This window comes from Urocitellus parryii, chromosome 6 (genome assembly GCF_045843805.1).
Source record: "Urocitellus parryii isolate mUroPar1 chromosome 6, mUroPar1.hap1, whole genome shotgun sequence".
NCBI lineage: Eukaryota > Metazoa > Chordata > Mammalia > Rodentia > Sciuridae > Urocitellus > Urocitellus parryii.
In genome coordinates this window covers 175,807,130-175,825,241 of record NC_135536.1, presented here as the reverse complement: position 1 = coordinate 175,825,241, position 18,112 = coordinate 175,807,130, and the positions used below count along the sequence as shown (strand labels likewise).

At 38.3% G+C, this 18,112-nt stretch overlaps 1 protein-coding gene across 1 annotated transcript in view; it reads right to left on the bottom strand.

Moving 5' to 3' along the window:
- Cbfa2t2 (CBFA2/RUNX1 partner transcriptional co-repressor 2) overlaps positions 1-18,112 on the bottom strand; it is a 142,241-nt gene that overhangs the window by 29,531 nt on the left and 94,598 nt on the right. Inside the window, exons 2-4 of the mRNA XM_026383294.2 lie at positions 14,567-14,710; positions 9,819-10,060; positions 819-908 (exon numbers count right to left, since the gene is read on the bottom strand). Of these exons, the coding sequence (XP_026239079.1) occupies positions 819-908; positions 9,819-10,060; positions 14,567-14,710 (476 nt within the window). The remainder of the gene's footprint in view (positions 1-818; positions 909-9,818; positions 10,061-14,566; positions 14,711-18,112) is intronic.

The window sequence follows — 18,112 nt, the reverse complement described above, 5'->3', positions numbered from 1 at the left end:
TATTTTTTTGTGGTGCTGAGGATCGAACCCAGGGCCCCGTGTGTGCTAGGCAAGCACTCTACCTCTGAGCCACAATCCTAGCCCCTGATAATTGCATTTAGATGTGTCTAGCATTTCTAAAGAAATACATATTGATAATACAACTGTGGTAAAATGTTAACTTTAGTGTAGAATCTGGGTGAAGGCAATACAGGAATTTTATTGTACTGTTTTGTACTTTATCTGTAAGCACGAAATTATTTCAAAATAAAAAATCTTTATGAAAGGGCCATGATTCCATATAAATATAACACTGCCTCACTTAACAGGAAAGCTCGATGATTTTTAGAAGTGTTGCCAAAAGTTATGATCCAGAAAATAGTTTCAGAGAATACTAATAAAGAGTAGACTAATTGGAGCTTGGGGAGACACAAACATTGCCTTCTCACTTCCTACAGACCTTAGCTAAGATCAAAATCATCGTCCTCTCAGATAATACACTTTTCTACCTCCGCCACACCCTAAAGATTTACTGGCCAGTAATTTCTTAGGTCTTCACTAACCCCACTCACCTCCTCCTCCTGTCTCTACTTGCCCCTTCTCTGTATTACCAACAGTGACTGCACAAAAATCACAACACAAGGCTATTAAAATTCTCATCTCATTAAGCATGAGGCTAATGTATTTGGCAAACTGCATTCACACCTCTCTACCAGCCCCCAATAAAACACTGATATGAAAATGTGGCAACCCACCCTGATTTAGATCACATAACAGGGATCCCTGGATCTTATAGAAATGCTGAAAACAATTACATTCAGTGGTTCTCATAGAATTACCTTGAGGAATGGAATCACAAAAGGACGAAGAGGAAAGTTTGTAGCCTCTTGGAGCTTGCAATGGAATTCTTCAATTGTCACTGTTGAGTTCTGAAAAGAGGAATAATGCTGTTATTCAACTTCCAACACTGACTCAGTGCTGAACCCTTTTAAATCATAGAGAACTTAAGAACTCTTACTTAAAGGTTGACTCAATACTGCCCCCCCCAATTGGTTACTAGATATTTAACCCAGGAATGCTTTATCACTGGGAGCCACATCCCCAGCCCTTTTTGCTTTTTGTTTTGAGACAGCCTCTCACGAAGTTGTTTAGGGTCTTACTAACTTGCTGATGCTGGTCCTGAACTGGCAATCCTCATATGTCAGCCTCCTGAGCTGCTGGGATTACAGATATGCCTCACTGTGTCTGGACAAAATGCTGTTTTCTTTCTTTCGTTCTGTTTTTTGAGCATATTTAAAATTTGTTCTTTTTAATTATATAGGACAGTAAAATGTATTTTCACATATCATACATACATGGGGTATAAATTCCCATTCTTGTGGTTACATATGATATGAAGTTACACTGGTTGTGCTCCAATTCATTCCACTGTCTTTCCCATTCCCACCTGCCCCTAGTCTAATCAGGTGGAAACCCCCCCCCCATTGTGAGTCAGCATCTGCATATCAGAGAGAACATTTGGACTTTGCTTTTTGGGGATTAGCTTATTTCTTGGCATGATAGCCCCCAGTTCCACCCATTTAGGGGCAAATGCCCTAATTTCATTCTTCTTTATGGCCAAGGGACATGCCATTGTGTATATTGATCACAAAATGCTGTTTTATTAATGGCAGAATTTCTATGACCCCCAAATCTAAATTCTTCCTTCTGGGAAAGAATAGGCACTTCATTCCTCACAACCCATGAAAAGAGGCCCTCAGGTCCCCTCATATTGAGGGGGTTCACTGCAAGTCTTCTCAGTTCCACAGAATCAAGTATACAGTTCTTCCTGAATTAACAACCTAGTGTCATACTTTTTGAAAAGTTCCTTTTTTTGGTACTGAGGATTGAACTCAGGGGGACTTAACCATAGAGCAAAATCTCCAGTCCTTTTTATATTTTATTTAGAGACAGGGTCTTGTTGAGTTGCTTAAGGCTTTGCTAAATAGCTAAGGCTGGCTTTGAACTTCTGGTCCTCCTGCCTCAGCCTCCCAAACTACTGGGATTACAGGTGTGCACCACTGCAAGGATTTTAAGGCAAGGATTCACACATGCTGTGCAAGAATTCTACCAGTGAGCTACATTCCTAGCCCTGAAGTTCATTTTTTTTCATAGGCTCGACATACCTCCTGGGCATAACTTTCTCATGTTTTTAAAGGAAAAGAAAAAAGGAAAAATAAGAGGACAACCTGGGATGGGGCTGTAGCTCCGTGGCAGAGCACTTTCCTGGCATGTGTGAGGCACTGGGTTCAATCCTTAGCACCACATAAAAATAAATAAAATTAAATAAAGCATTCTGTCCATCGACAAGTACCAAAAAAAAAAAAAAACAAAAAAAAAAAAACAAAAAACCAACCTCTCCAAAGCACCTAAAGCCAGTAGGGATGTTACTGCTGTTGATCGGTGATGAGTCCTTGCTTCACCAGAGAAGCACGCTGAGGCAGGGTCAGAGTGGAAAATAGAAGTTTATTAAAGGACAGCAGAAAAGATTCTGCTGGAGGAAGAAGGGGTCCCAGAGATGGAAGTGCGGTTGTTTCCCCTTTTTATAGTTCTTTCATTGATGAAATGTAAGTGGGAAGGCCTGAAGGGTGGGGCACAGGTGGGGCAAAGAAATAATCTTCATTAACATTTCTTTGGGATGGGCTCAGGGCTTTTCCCAGACCTCTTTAACATTCCAAGAGTTGTTCAACTTTTCCTGGAATTCATTCTAAACATGGCCTCCATTTTGGATCTTACTCTGGCTTCAGAGAAAATGGCTGGGACTGGTGAAGTCCTGGGTAAGAAACTGGAGGAAAGCGGCATCGACAAGGCATATGTCATTCTTGGTCAGTTTTTGGTGCTAAAGAAAGATGACCTCTTCTGGGAATGGCTGAAGGACACATGTGGCACCAATGTCAAGCAGTCCTAGAACTGCTTTGAGTGCACTGTAGAGTGTTCTGCCGCATTCTTGTGATATTCTCTGGGGACTCCTTAATCCCCAGCTCCATATCAAGCCTCCAGAGCTTGAAGGTGAGTGAGGGCTCCTTGTCATCTACAAAGGAAAGATTGCTGTTGTCCTCCTGCAGGGTCCTCCCCGCACCACTGCAATCTTTCTGGAATTACTGCTCTTGCATTCAGCCCCCTTCCTCTCTCCCCTTCGAGGTCCATGGACACAGTTAACCAGCTTTTCTGACTGGATTCCTGACCCCCACCTTTACCTCTGGTCTGTTTGATGCTACACAGCCTTTTTATAACCAGAAAGAGATTCACTGGTTTTTTTTTCCATTTTTAAAAATATTTATTTTTTAATTTTAGGTGGACACGATATCTTTATTTTTTATGTGGTGCTGAGGATTAAACCCAGTGCCCCATGCATGCTAGGTGAGCACTCTACCAATGAGCTACAACCCCAGCCCTCCATATTTTTAATTATCATCATTGCACCAATACAGTTTTATATACATATATCTTTTTTAAAAAAATGTTTTTATTTTTTATTTGTAGTTGGACACAATACCTTTATTTTATTTTTTTTTTAATGTGGTGCTGAGGATCGAACCCAGGGCCTCGCATGTGCTAGGCGAGCGCTCCACCACTGAGCTACAACCCCAGCCCTATATCCATACATCTTCATTTTCAATTTTTCAGCAATTTAAATACATAATGTTATCATTTTGAGAATACAAAGAACAAAACACAAAGGAAGATTGAGAAAATAGATTCCCAGGAGTTAATCACTAGTGATTTTACAGACTTCCTTTTAGTGTTTTCTACTGGGATTTTAAAGTGTCCTACCATGGCTCTGTAAGAAAAGGGCTTCCTGTATGGAGAGGAATGATAAATATGGACCCAAAGTTAGAAAAATTTAAGAATGAAACCCAGGAGAAAAAAAACTGTCCTCATAGCATGGTGAAAGGAACAGCAGGACAGAGAGAAGGAAAAGTGATGGGAGAGCAACTTGCTATTAAGATACCCTAGCTGGTGGGTATCAAAGTCTAAGACAAAACTTATCCCACTTAAAGTTGTGATTCTCCAACTTCCTTCATAAATGACAATATATGTAATAGCGGCTTTCTACTGAAGAGCTAGATGGATTGGAAAATAAATGTATGTAAAGGAGTCAGATATCCAGGCAGCAAGGAAGTCAGATGAAATGTTTTGAACTGTTGTTTTCCATTTCAACTGAATGAGAGGGAATGTTTTTAAACCTCTCTGTTCTATGGATCAGGTTAAAAGCACAATGCTTCAAATTAGGTCAAATAAAGGGGTGAATATAAATTAATGCTGTGCTTCAAATGTAGCAACTAGATGGAGATGCAAAAAATTAAACACTTAAGAATATAACTTGGAAAGCACAGCCCCATGAACTTCCTTCACTACAGAAATATCCATTGTTAAGGATGTTGCACTGTTCAATAAAAGAACAGTACTGGTGCCACCAATACACCCTCTTATCATAGGAAGAGACACCCACAAGAGATTGATGGAGCTGCACCTAGCACTGAGGTTCATTGAACAGGACAAGCCTAAAGGAGGCCTTGCTAAACTGCTACGGCTGGCCTTGAATTTAAGGTCCTTCTGCCTCAATTTCTGAAGCTGCGCCACCATGTCTATCTTTAAGCACAGACTCTACTTTAATTTGCTGCTGGAATTGCATAACATCTTGATGTCTGCTCTATTTTCAACTTTGGCATTCAAGACAAAGTACATTGGTCTAGATCCAATAAGACTTTTCTATAGTAGTCTAAAATTGACCAATAGTTTTTTTTTTTTTTCCAAAAAACAAAATAAGAAAAAAAAAAAAAAGACTATAAACACACACCAAGACAAATTTAAAAACAAAACAAAAACAATCCCAGATTTTTCCTGATAGGGGTATCCTGATAGGTCCTCACTCACTATACCTAGACTGTTTCTGCTAACAACATATATGATTTATACTAAACACCTACTTTCCTTCTGGAAGGTGCCAGGGATAAAGGGTCTATGTGACCAGGTCCCAATAAAGCCTTGAGTAGACTCTCTAATAGCCTTCCCTTGGCAGGAGCACTGCATACGTGCTGCTGTATACTCCCTGTTGGAAAGAAATGCATTCTGTATGACTATTCAAGAGAGGGAGAGAGCACAAAGGAAGATGAAACATGGATTTAACCAGACTCTGCCATGTCACTCTCCTTTTTGATCTGGCTATGTATTCTTATTATATACCTGTAATAAATCATCACTCTAGATGGGCATGGTGGTGCATGCCTGTAATTCAGGAGGCTAAGGCAGGAGGATCACAAGATCAAGGCCAGCCTCAGCAACTGAGAGAGGCCCTAAGCAGCTTAGCAAGACTTTGTCTCTTTTTTTTTTTTAATTTTTTTTTTCTTAAGAGAGAGTGACAGAGAGAGAATTTTAATATTTATTTTTCAGTTATCGGCGGACACAACATCTTTGTTTGTATGTGGTGCTGAGGATCGAACCCGGGCTGCACGCATGCCAGGCGAGCGCGCTACCGCTTGAGCCACATCCCCAGCCCAAGACCTTGTCTCTATGTCATTAATGATGGAAGTAATTTATTGCATTTGTTTTGCATAAAGTTGTTTCTTGAATATTAGACTTAGAAATCTTCTTAGGAAACTCCACCAGACAATTTCTAGAATTAATTAATGAATTCAGCAAAGTAACAGGATATAAAATCAATACCCATAAATCAAATGCATTTCTATACATCAGTGATGAATCCTCTGAAAAAGAAATTAGGAAAAATTGGGAACGAACATAACAAAAGAGATGAAGGAAGACCTCTACGATGAAAACTACAGGATGTTAAAGAAAGAAATTGAAGAAGACCTTAGAAGATGGAAAGATCTCACATGCTGTTTGATAGGCAAAATTAATATTGTCAAAATGCCCATACTACCATACTACCAAAGCGCCAAACAGATTCAGTGCGATTCCAATTAAAATCCCATCGTCATTCCTTATAGAAATTGCTTTTCATTTGGAAAAATAAGAGACCCAAAATAGCCAAAGCAATCCTTAGCAAGAACAATGAAGCAAGAAGCATCAGAATGCTAGACATTAAACTACACTACAAAGCTTTATAGTAACAAAACAGCATGATATTGGTACCAAAACAGACATGTAGACCAATGATACAGAATAGAAGACACAGAGACAAACCCACAGAAATACAGTTATCTCATACTAGACAAAGGTGCCATAAACATACATTGGAAAAAAGATATCTTCTTCAACAAATTATGCTGGGAGAATTGGAAATCCATACGCAGCAAAATGAAAAAAAACCCTATCTCTCACCATGCAACCCAAACTCAACTCAAAGTTGATTAAGAACCTAGGAATTAGACCAGAGACCCTGTGCCTAACAGAGGAAAATATAAGCCCAAATCTTCATCACATCCGATTAGGCCCCAACTTCCTTAATAAGACTCCTAAAGCATAAGAGTTAAAATAAAACATTAGCCAGACGCAGTGGTGCACACCTATAATCCCAGTGGCTCAAGAGGCTGAGGCAGGAGTATCATTAGCTCAAAGCCAGCCTCAGCAAAAAGCAAGGCACTAAGCAAATCAGTGAGATCCTGTCTCTAAATAAAATTCAAAAAAGGGCTGGGGATGTGGCTGAGTAGTCGAGTGCTCCTGAATTCAATCCCTGGTACAAAAAAAAAAAAAAAAAAAAAAAAGAATTAATAAATGTGATGGACTCAAACTAAAAATCTTCTTCTCAGCAAAACAAACTATCAATGAGGTGAATAGAAAGCCTACATTTTGGGAACAAATTTTTGCCACATGCATATCAGATAGAGCATTAATCTCCAAGATATATAAAGAACTCAAACTTACCACCAAAAAAAAAAAACAAGAAAAAAAAAAAACCAATCCAATCAATAAATGGGCTAACAAGCTGAACAGACACTTCTCAGAAGAAGATAAACATTCAATCAACAAATATATGAAAAAAAATGTTCAACATCTCTAATAATTAGAGAAATGTAAATCAAAGCTACTCTAAGATTTCATATCACTCCAGTCAGAACAGCAGTTATCAAGAATACAGAAAACAATTAGTTGTTAAGGATGTGGGGGAAAAGGTACACTCATACATTGCTGGTGGGACTGCAAATTGGTGCAACCAATATAGAAAGCAGTATAGAGAGTTCTTAGAAAACTTGGAATGAAACCACCATTTGACCCAGCTCTCCCCCCTCCTCAGTCTATACCCAAAGGACCGAAAATCAGCATACTAAAATAATGTAGCCACATCAATGTTCATAGCAGCTCAATTCACAATAGCTGAACTGTGGAGCCAACCTAGATGCCCTTCAATAGATGAATGGATAAAGAAACTGGTACAGATACACAATGGAATATTACTCAGCATTAAAAGAGAATAAGATTATGGTATTTGCAGGTGAATGGATGGAGTTGGAGAATATCATGCTAAGTGAAGTAAGCTAATCCTAAAAAACCAAAGGCTGAAATGTTCTGATAATTGAATGCAGATTCATAAAGGGCGGGAGGTGGGGGAGATGGAGGAACTTTGATTGGAAAAAGGGAAGGAGAGGTAGGGAACATACATGGGGGCAGGAAAAATGGTGGAATGAGATGGACATCATTACCCTAGGTTCATGTATGCATATATTGTGCGATGCTACATCATGTACAACCAGAGACATGAAAAATTGTGCTTCAATTGTAGACAATGAATCAAAATTGTGCTTCAATTGTGGACAATGAATCAAAATGCATTCAACTCTTTAACCACACATTCTTAAAAGAACAACAACAAAAAGGCAAATAAATGACTTAATATGGCTATGAAAATAATTCTGACCTTTTGGACCACCAGAAAGGATTCTGAATTTTACTCTGAGAAATGTGAGAAATGTGACATGAAGGTAATTTAAAATAAATAAATTTTTAAAAAAGAAATCTATTAAGGAGTCAGTTCTTAAACCTTTTAGTCTCAGAATCCCTATAATTTATGTGAATTCAAACCAATTTAGAAATTAAAACTGAGGTTTTAGAGCCAGGCATGGTGGTGCATACCTGTAATCCCAGTAGCTTAGGAGGCTGAGGCATGAGATTTTTGAGTTCAAGCCCTGTCTCAAAATATAAAAACTGGCTGGGGATGTGGCTCAGTGGTTAAGTGCCCCGGGTTCAATCCCTGGTACAAAAAAAAAAAAAAAAAGTTTTAACCTATTTCAAAATAATCCATTACATATTTTATAACATTTTAAAAATAAAAAATTTTCTGAGAGAAATGTGCTGAGTGTTCTGTTTCACAGTTTTATAAATTTCTTAAATATCCAGCATAAGAAAAGACAACTAATTTCTACTATCTGCTTCTATATACTTTATCTTTTGCAATATTTCATGCCATATAGCCCCTAGCAAATTCCACTGCAAACTCATTCCCCATTGCCCACCTTCCACCCCATCTCTGAATCCAGGGCAATTTACCACTGAGCCACATGCTCAATCCTTTTTATTTTTATTTTATTGTTATTTTTTGGACATAGGGTCCACAAAGTTGCTGAGGCTGACCTCAAAATGGAAATCGTCCTGTCTCAAACTCCTGATTCTCTGTGATTACATGTGTGTGACACAATGCCTGGTTTTACTTTCAATCTTAAGACCGGGTCTTACTAAGTTGCCAGGCTAGGTCCAACTTTTGATCCTCCTGCCTTGGCCCTGCCAAGTAGTTGGGATTATAGGCACATGCCACTGAGCCTGGCTCACTGCAAACTTTTGTTTCTTTAGTATCAGGAATTGAATCAGGAGTGTTAGATCACTGAGCCACATCCTCAGCCCTTTTATATTTTATGTTGAAACACGCAGTTGCTTAGGGCCTCACTAAGTTGCTGAGGATGGCTTTGAACTTGCAGTCCTCTTGCCTCAACCTCCTGAGATGCTGGGACTATAGGCATGTGCCACTTCGCCAGGCTCACCACACATTCTTAAAAGAACAACAACAAAAAGGCAAATAAATGACTTAATATGGCTATGAAAATAATTCTGACCTTTTGGACCACCAGAAAGGATTCTGAATTATACTCTGAGAAATGTGAGAAATCTGACATGAAGGTAAACAATGTGACTGTCAACTAAATAATGGTAACAGAATAATGTGTTAAAACAGAAGTGCAGAGCCAGGCTTTAGCGCCAGACCTTCATTTTCTTTTTATCACATATATGCTAATATTCAGGAAGGAGCACAGAACACTTTTCTTGAGATAAATTCTGAAGTATCTATCTGATATATACTGAAAGCTGGTAGCATTTCCCTTATAAACTCAGAGTCAAACCTCATCCAGCTAGTGATTTCAGAAAAGCAATATTTTACAATACAGGCTCACCATGTTCAGTGTAGAAAGAAAAATACCTGTACCTTAAAAATCATAAAGAAACTGTATGCACGAGGAGCTGAACAATGTAATCCTTTGATACTATTTATTTAAATGATGAAACTTACAATTTTACAAACCATTATTCTAAAAATTAAACTTGATACTTCTCTATTCTCTTTGGTTTGGAAACAATACACTAGGGACTGAATATATTAAATCACAAAAAAATCTTGTATTAACCTCAGCAGGTCTGCTGAAACCAGTTTTAAGCCAAATCCTAAACTTATTAGAATTAAATCAACTCTTTAACCAACAAGGTAAGCATTACTGACTTTCTTACTTTTATAAACCTTACCATCATGAAGCTATAATTCAACAGCGTTATATAAATTATAAAAATCTACAACTTCTCTGCTGGTTATGAATGTGACCCACACACCCAGGGAACAGAGATGCTATACTTACCACCAGTGCTAGAACGAGAGTCCGAACCTTCTCCCCAATCTCAGGTGAGATATCATTGCCAAACTGTTGCAGAGTGGTGAGAAAGCGTTTCAACTTGCTGAGTTGCCGAGCTCCACAAGTGGCTGGTAATTGCTGATTTGTTAGCGCAGAGGAAGTGGAAGAGGCAGGACCATTGCTGAATCTCTGTGGTGGTGATGGAGCGCCATTCAGGGTAGGAGGAGAATGGTTGATACCATTGCTTACTAAAAGGAAGCCAAAATTGAAAGACTCAATTTACAGACCACGAAGGCCTTTGTTAATTTCTTCTGGTTTGTGTTCTCTTTCATTTATTCATTCAAATTTTGTAAAGTATATTTTAAAAGAATATGCAAAGCTGTTTCTGTCCTCAATAATACTTTTATGTATAATGAGACACACTGTCAGGTAAATAATGGTAACAGAATAATGTGTTAAAACAGAAGTACAGGGCCAGGCATCAGCGCCAGACTTTTTTTTTTTTTTTTTTTTTTGGAGGAGCTATGTTCTTGGTAGCATAACATAAAAAACTCCTCTGTCACAGAACAGTGAGATAAAAATCACCTAGTCCCCAGTTTCAAATAGATTTTGCTTAATCATAAAATCTAAGGTGAGCTGGGCTTGGTGGCACAAGCCTGTACTCCCAGTGGCTCAGGAAGCTGAGGCATGAAGATTGAAAATTCAAAACCAGCCTCAGCACTTTAGCGAGGCCTTGTCTCTAAATAAAATAGAAAGGGCTAGGAATGTGACTCATGGTTAAGCATCCCTGGTTCAATCTTTGGTACCAAAAAAAAAAAAAAAAGGAAAGAAAGAAAAGAAAAAGATATCTAAGATGAAAGTATCTAAAAACGTAGGAAACAATTTAAGTCAAGATTTGAGAAAAGTTGAAAAGCCTAATCATGCAGTGGCGGTGGCATATGCCTATAATATCAATGACTTAGCAAGATTCTGTCTCAAAATAGAAACAAAAAGGGCTCAGGATGTAGTTCAGTGCTCCTGGGTTAGACCTCCAGTACCTCCCCACAAAAAAAAAAAAAAAAAAAAAAAAACAGAGCCTAAGCATTTAATCTTTACCTAGCTTTGAAAACTGATATTTACCTGTATTATGTCCACAAAAACTCATCAATCACAATCATTTTCCTACTTCACTTTTCTTTCCTCTAAGTTAGTCAAAGTCACCTGATCATCTCTGTTCTCTCTTCCTGGACCAATCCATATTCAAATTTGACCTCTATAGCTTAGGTATCACCTGTATTAAGAAGCTTTCTTTGACAAACACATTGCTGCTCCACTTTAAGTTTAAATGTTGGCAGATTTAATAAATATTCTTTGTTGCCTGTGTACATACTTCCACTATTTTACTTTCTAAACTGTACTTCTTTTCTTCTTTCTTTTTTGGTGGTACTGAGGATTGAACCCAGGCATAGTTTAGCACTGACCTATATTCCCAGTGCCTTTTGATCTTTTGAGACAAGCTTCCACTAAGTTGCTCAGGCTTGTCTTAAACTTATAATCCACCTCCCTCAGCTTCCTGAGCAGCCAGGGATGCAGTCATATGCCACCATGCACATCTACTTATTTTTTTCTATATTTGCATTGCCAATAGATTACACATTTCTTTCTCTCTCTCTCTCTCTCTCTCTCTCTCTCTCTCTCTCTCTCTCTCTCTCTCTCTCTCTCTCTATCAGGGATTGAACCCAGGGGTGCTGAACCTCTGAGTCAACTCCAGCTTTTTTTTTTTTTTTTAAAGACATGGTCTCCCAAAGTTACTGAAGCTGGTTTTTGATCCTTCTCAGATGCCTAAATGCTGTGATTACGTGTGCACCACCACATCTTGATGAGAAATACCTTACACATTAGTGCATTCTCTTAAGCTTTTGTAAACTGTATATACTATATGTGTAGTTTTAATTTTTATTCATTAGTTAACCAAGGTAAGTTTTCAAGAAAATAGTGCTAAATGCTTCACTGCATAAAAGACTAGCTAAAGCAGAGGAAAAAAGGGTGAATTCTCTCCTATTTTCTTATAAGAGATTACTAAAGCCACTGGAAAGGAAAGATAAAACATTCAACCTCAACAACACAAAAAATTAGTTATAATGGTCTGTCATTTCTTAGTTTTCACAGAAAGGTCAATTCTTGGCATAGAGCTGCCCTCTTGAAACAATGTAATAAGATATTACTGTGTTTTTAGCCACCATGACATGCAGATAGGCTTTTTTACAGTCTTCTTAATAAAACCTTATGATTACATTTTCCAAAATAAAATATATCCACCTCCATGCAGCCAAATGTGGAGGTAAAAAAGACTAACATTTTATTTATTTATTACTACGGGATATTTCAGTACATGTATACATCAGGGCTAGATTTACATATACCTATTGTGTGTGTGTTAAAATTTGAACGATAAGCAGGGTTTTTTTGTTGTTGTTGTTGTTTTGTTGGTACCAGGGATTGAATCCAGGGATGCTGAATCACTGAACCACATCCCTAGCCCTTTTCATTTTTAATTTTGAGACAGAGTCTTGTTAAGTTGCAGAGGCTGGCTTTGAATTTGCAGCCTCTTGCCTCAGCCTCCTGGGATGCTGGCACTACAGGTGTGCACACTGGCACTCAGCTAAGCAGGAATTAAATCTGTTTCATTTCAAGTCTACCTATGACTAAGGCTGTTTACTTTTGAGATACAAAACAGAATTTAAGAAAAAGGTTATTAAACTTCTTTTATTTTACTCTGGTTCAACTGAATGCTACAATTATTAGTTATCCGATTTCAAATGTTTTGGGAAAATAATTAAACCTTCTACTAGGGCTGTACATCTTACACTCTCTTGCCCTTTTTTTCTTTTTAAAAAATATTTATTTTTTAGTTGTAGCTGTCAATACCTTTATTTATTTATTTTTATGTGGTGCTGAGGATCGAACCCAGGACCTCACATGCACTAGGTGAGTGCTCTATGGCTGAGCCACAACTGCAACACCACTCTTGCCTTTTTTTCCTCCACAATTGCTATATAAGGAATCATACTAGGGCCTCAAAAATGCTAGGCACGTGGTCTATCACTGCACTACATTCCCAGCCCTCTCTTGTATTTTAAAATGATAAACATAAAAACACAAATTTGAGAAAGTATAATTTAAATAAAACAATATACCCAGCATCTACCACAATGCTCTGACATATTTTCGGCACTCCAAAAAGAGCAAGTGTGTTCTGGTTTATGAGGCAAAATACGTACAAGAGGGTCAACATGAATGCTGGCAGCATTTGCATGAAAAGTAGAATTAAATCAAGACATATATGTATGTATCTAAGCCTAGATTTTAAACTGAGGATTGTTTAAATATATATATGAGTGAAACTGCTGACATATAAAGTGTGTGGAAATTCAGCTTTGGAACATACTGCCAAACAATTTGCACAAGTGACTGTATCCAATTACACTTCAACTATCAATTCACGAGTGTTCAGATTGCTCATAAATTCACAGCAAAATTTGACATTCTTTTATACTTTGAACATAGTAGTTGTGCAAAGGTATTATACTAGTTTATAATATGCATTTCCTTGCTAGTGAGGTTGAATCCTTTGTTATATATTTATAGGCTCATGTAAATGTTATGGATTGAATTGTGTCTGCTTGAAAATTCGCATGCTTAAGTCCAAACCCTTCATACCTCAGAATGTAAATGTATTTGGAGACAAGGACTTGAAGGAATATACAATGGTTAAATTAGATCAAATTAGTGTTCTTATACACAGAAGAAGAGATAGCAGCTATGCCTACGCATAGTGGAAAGGCCATGTAAGGACCAGCAAGAAGGTGAGCATCCATAAGCCCAAGGAGAAAGGCTTCAGGACAGACCACACCTGCCAACACCTTGACCTTTGACTTCTAATCTCCAGAACTTTTAGAAATAAATAAGTCAACCAGTGGTATGATATTTTGTTTTGGCAGCCCTACAAAACTGAGACCATAACATTTTCTTTCATAAAGGGATTTAACAATAATAGTCCTGGAACAGTTTTAGAAGTAGTTCAATAATTTTATAAAATTTATTTTGAATCTTATAAATCAATATAATTTAAATTCATTTTTTGAGTAAAAGAAGTAAAATATTTACTTAACAACTAAAGAGTATGAAAACAATATACTCTACTTAAAAAAAAGAAAAAGCAATCAAACGTTTTTTTTTTTAACTTTTAGATGGACACAATATCTTTATTTTTATGTAGTGCTGACGATCGAACCCAGTGCCTCACGAATGTCAGGCAAGGGCACTATCACTTGAGCCACATCCCGAGCCCTCCATTTTTTTTTTAAACCTAAGCTTATTATAATTCTCAGAGAGAATAAGAAACTTATGAAAGTTGGAAACAACCATATCTATTTGTTAATATTTTAATAGCATTTTGCCTTTTTTTTTTTTATACAAGAAATTAAACCCAGGATCACTTAACCACTGAGCAGTATCCCCAGCCTTTTTTAAAGTTTTATTTTGAGACAGGGTCTTGCTGAGTTGCCTAGGGCCTCACTAGGTTGCTGAGGCTGGCTCTGAACTGGCAATCCTCTTGCCTTAGTCTCCCAAGCTGCTGGGATTATAGGAGTGCACCACTATATCTGGCTTACTAGTACTTTGAAAATGTTGAATAGTATATGTGTAATGAAAGTCAGTCACTTAGGTACAAATGTCACTCTGAACCACAAACCCAAGTAATTAAGAGTTCTCACATGCTGTAGGAGTAAAGGACACTGGCCTTGGTCCTCCAGGATTTATTGGTGGGAGGGGTGGCATGATGGGAGGTGAGGATCTTGACTGTATCTTCACTTCCACAGGCGATCCAGGCATTGCTGGCACCCTTTTCTCAGAACCAACTGGAGAGAATAAAATAAATGGAGGTCAGAGTTCCTATAAGGCATTAAAACAGCAACATTAATTTGAAATTCCAACTTGTTTTCCTAGAAGACTGAAAAGTAGAGGTTTAGTACAATGGGTGAAATGTTTGCTTCCAAAAAAGATTATGTCTGTTCCTAACATCATTTAAAAAAAATATTTTTTAGTTGTTGATGTGCCCTTCATTATTTATCTATCTATCTATCTATTTATTTATTTATTTATGGTGCCGAGGATCAAACCTGGTGCCTCACACGATAGGCAATAGCTCTGCCACTGAGCCACAACCCTAGCCCCCATTTCCTAACATCTTGATGTGTGAATGCTACCTATTGGGAAGAAGTGTCTTTGAAGATGTAATTAGGGTAAGGGACTGCAGAGATCATCTTGAGTAATTAAGGTGGGCTATGAATCCAATATGAAGGTGTCTTTAAAGAAGAAAAGACAGGTCTGTGGGTGCCACTTTGTAGTAGAGCACATGCCTGGCATGGGTAAGTTCCTAGTTTGATCCTCAGCGCCACAACAGATAAATGGATAAATGGACAGACAGGTATGTAGGTAGGTAGATAGAAGACACACACACAGAGGGAAGTATATATGAAAATCATCACATAGAAGATCGTGTGGCAATAAAGGCACAGACTCAAGGATTCATCTACAAACTAAGGACTGCAGAGAATATTGGCAAACACCAGAAATTGGGAGCCAGGCACGGAACTGATATCTCCCTCTGAGGACTCAAGGAAGAATCAGCCCTGCGAGGGCATGAGATCTAGGTCTTTCTCTCTCTCTCTCTCCCTCCCTCCCTACACACACACACACACACACACACACACACACACACACCCCTTGATTTTGATTTTGGACTTCTGGCTCCTAAAGTGTAAGAGAATACATTTCTAACATCTTAAGGCAACCAGTTTGTGGTACTTTGTTAACAGTTTACAGAGTGTCTGAGAAAGGGAGAAACCAGATTCCAAACATGGGTACCTCAATTGTATTCTTTCTAGACTACTCCTTATAAACAAATCAATTAAGTAAAGTAGAAACAGCTAAACTATAAACAGCTAAAAGGCCTCAATTGCATGACATGGAAACAGAATCAATATCAGTTGTATATAAATTTCTGCTGGTGATGAAATACTAAATTTTTATATAGTCAACTATACTAATAAAGGAAAAGAAGGTGGAGTCAATGTCACTTATGATATAAGCTATACAAAAAAAATAAAAAGTACAACTGATTCTTTTTTTTTTAATTTTTGTTTTTTAAAGAGAGAGTGAGAGAGGAGAGTGAGAGAGAATTTTTTTAATATTTATTTTTTTAGTTCTCGGCGGACACAACATCTTTGTTGGTATGTGGTGCTGAGGATCGAACCCGGGCCGTACGCATGCCAGGCGAGCGCGCTACCGCTTGAGCCACATCCCCAGCCCCAACAACTGATTCTAAATTAACGATGGATGAACAATTTCATCCCTGTAGGTAACTGACAACAAGCAGCTGTTTGATAACAATAAACAACAAAGAAACTCCAAAAAGAAAAATTAGATAAACTTACTGACATTGAAAAGAGTTTTCAGGTGCCAGACATAGTGACTCATTCCTACAATTTCAGTTACTCAGAAGGTTGAGGCAGGAGAATGGCAACTTTGAGACCAGCCTTAACAACTAAGCAAGGGGCTGGCAATGTGGCTCAAGTGGTAGCGCGTTCGCCTGGCAAGCGTGCAGCCCGGATTCGAGCCTCAGCACCACATACAAAGATGTTGTGTCCGACGAAAACTAAAAAATAAATATTTAAAAAAAAAACAAACAACTAAGTAAGGCTCTCATTAACTTGTTTATTTATTTTTAGTACCGGAACTGGAGACCACTGAGCCACACCCTATCCCTATTTTATATTTTATTTACAGACAGGGTCTTGCTAAGTTGCTTAGCACCTTGCTTTTGTTGAGGCTGGCTTTGAACTCGTGATCCTTCTGCCTCAGCCTCCTGTGCTGCTAGGGATACAGGCGTGTGCCCATGTGCCCAGCTTCAGTAACTTACATAGGGTTTTGCTAAGTTGTCCCACCTGGCCTCAAACTTGCAATCTCCTGCCTCAGCCTCCTGATTCACAGTGATTATAGGCCCAATTATTACCTTTAATGCTTCAGTTTACAGTGACCGCATTTTGGGAAAGGATATAATGAATAAAGAAAGTCATGGGAGCCGAGCTCCCAAGTTACAAATCCTGTCAAAAATGTGTAGTATTGGGGCTGGGGTTGTGGCTCAGAGGTAAAGCACTGGCCTAGCGTTTGAGGCCCTGGGTTCGATCCTCAGCACCACACAACAATAAATAAAATAAAGATATTGTGTCCAACTACAAAAAAAATTTTTTTTTTAAATGTGTAGTATTCTGAAAGCCCTTGTCATCCCTCTGCTCAGGATATTTTCCCTGTGAAATTGATGGTCATCCTGTCTGACTAGTGGACTAATGAGCTGTTGCGCTTGCCTTTTTCTCCCTGACAGTGTTTTCTCAATGCCCTTCAAAGAACACTTGACACATTTCCAGCTCTTCCATCTGGGGCCCAGCTTTCTGTAGGGGGTGGAGAAGGGAAGGAAGGAACTGACAGTTGTCTCGCACTGTTATGTGTATGTACCCTGTGCAGCAACCTGGAGGGAGTCTTTCTTCAGACCACCTGCCTTTACAGTGAGGGCGCCAAAGGCCCGAGGAGGGCGTAGGGCGTAGATGTGTTTTAACATTCAGCATTTGGCAGGATAAAAAAGGTGGAATAGACCAACTGCGCTGACATGATGCTCTTACCAACTAAAAGTTTAGACAGTGAACAAAGCTCAGCCTCAAAAATACTGTTTACACGTCCTACGCCTCTCTTACTAACTTCATTACCCATAAACCTGCAACCTCAGTGTCATTCCTCATGTTTCAAGCAATACTACAGCAGGAAAATCACAGGTAAGGAAATAGATTTGGTGTGAAAACTTTTCTGTTACATGGATTTTAGCAAATCATTTTACCTTTCTGGATCTCACTTTTCAACATACGTAAAAGTGAGGGATAATAAGAACAAACTAGGATTAGGAATGTAGCTCAGTGGTAGAGCGTTTGCCTAGTATGCATTAAGTCCTGGGTTTGATCTCCAGCACCACAAACAAAACAACTTGGCAGCCAGGCATAGTGCTGCATACCTGTAGTTCCGGCTACTCAGAATTTTTCTGACTAATACTTTATCTATATATAACTTCAGACATACTATATAGAATGATCCAAGAATTTAAAGTCATAAAAGCACCAAATACAATATACGTATTTTTGTTAGAGCCTGGGTTTCATGAATGCACCTCATGTTTTGTATAACCTGATCAAACTGATCAGTTGCTCAGATGA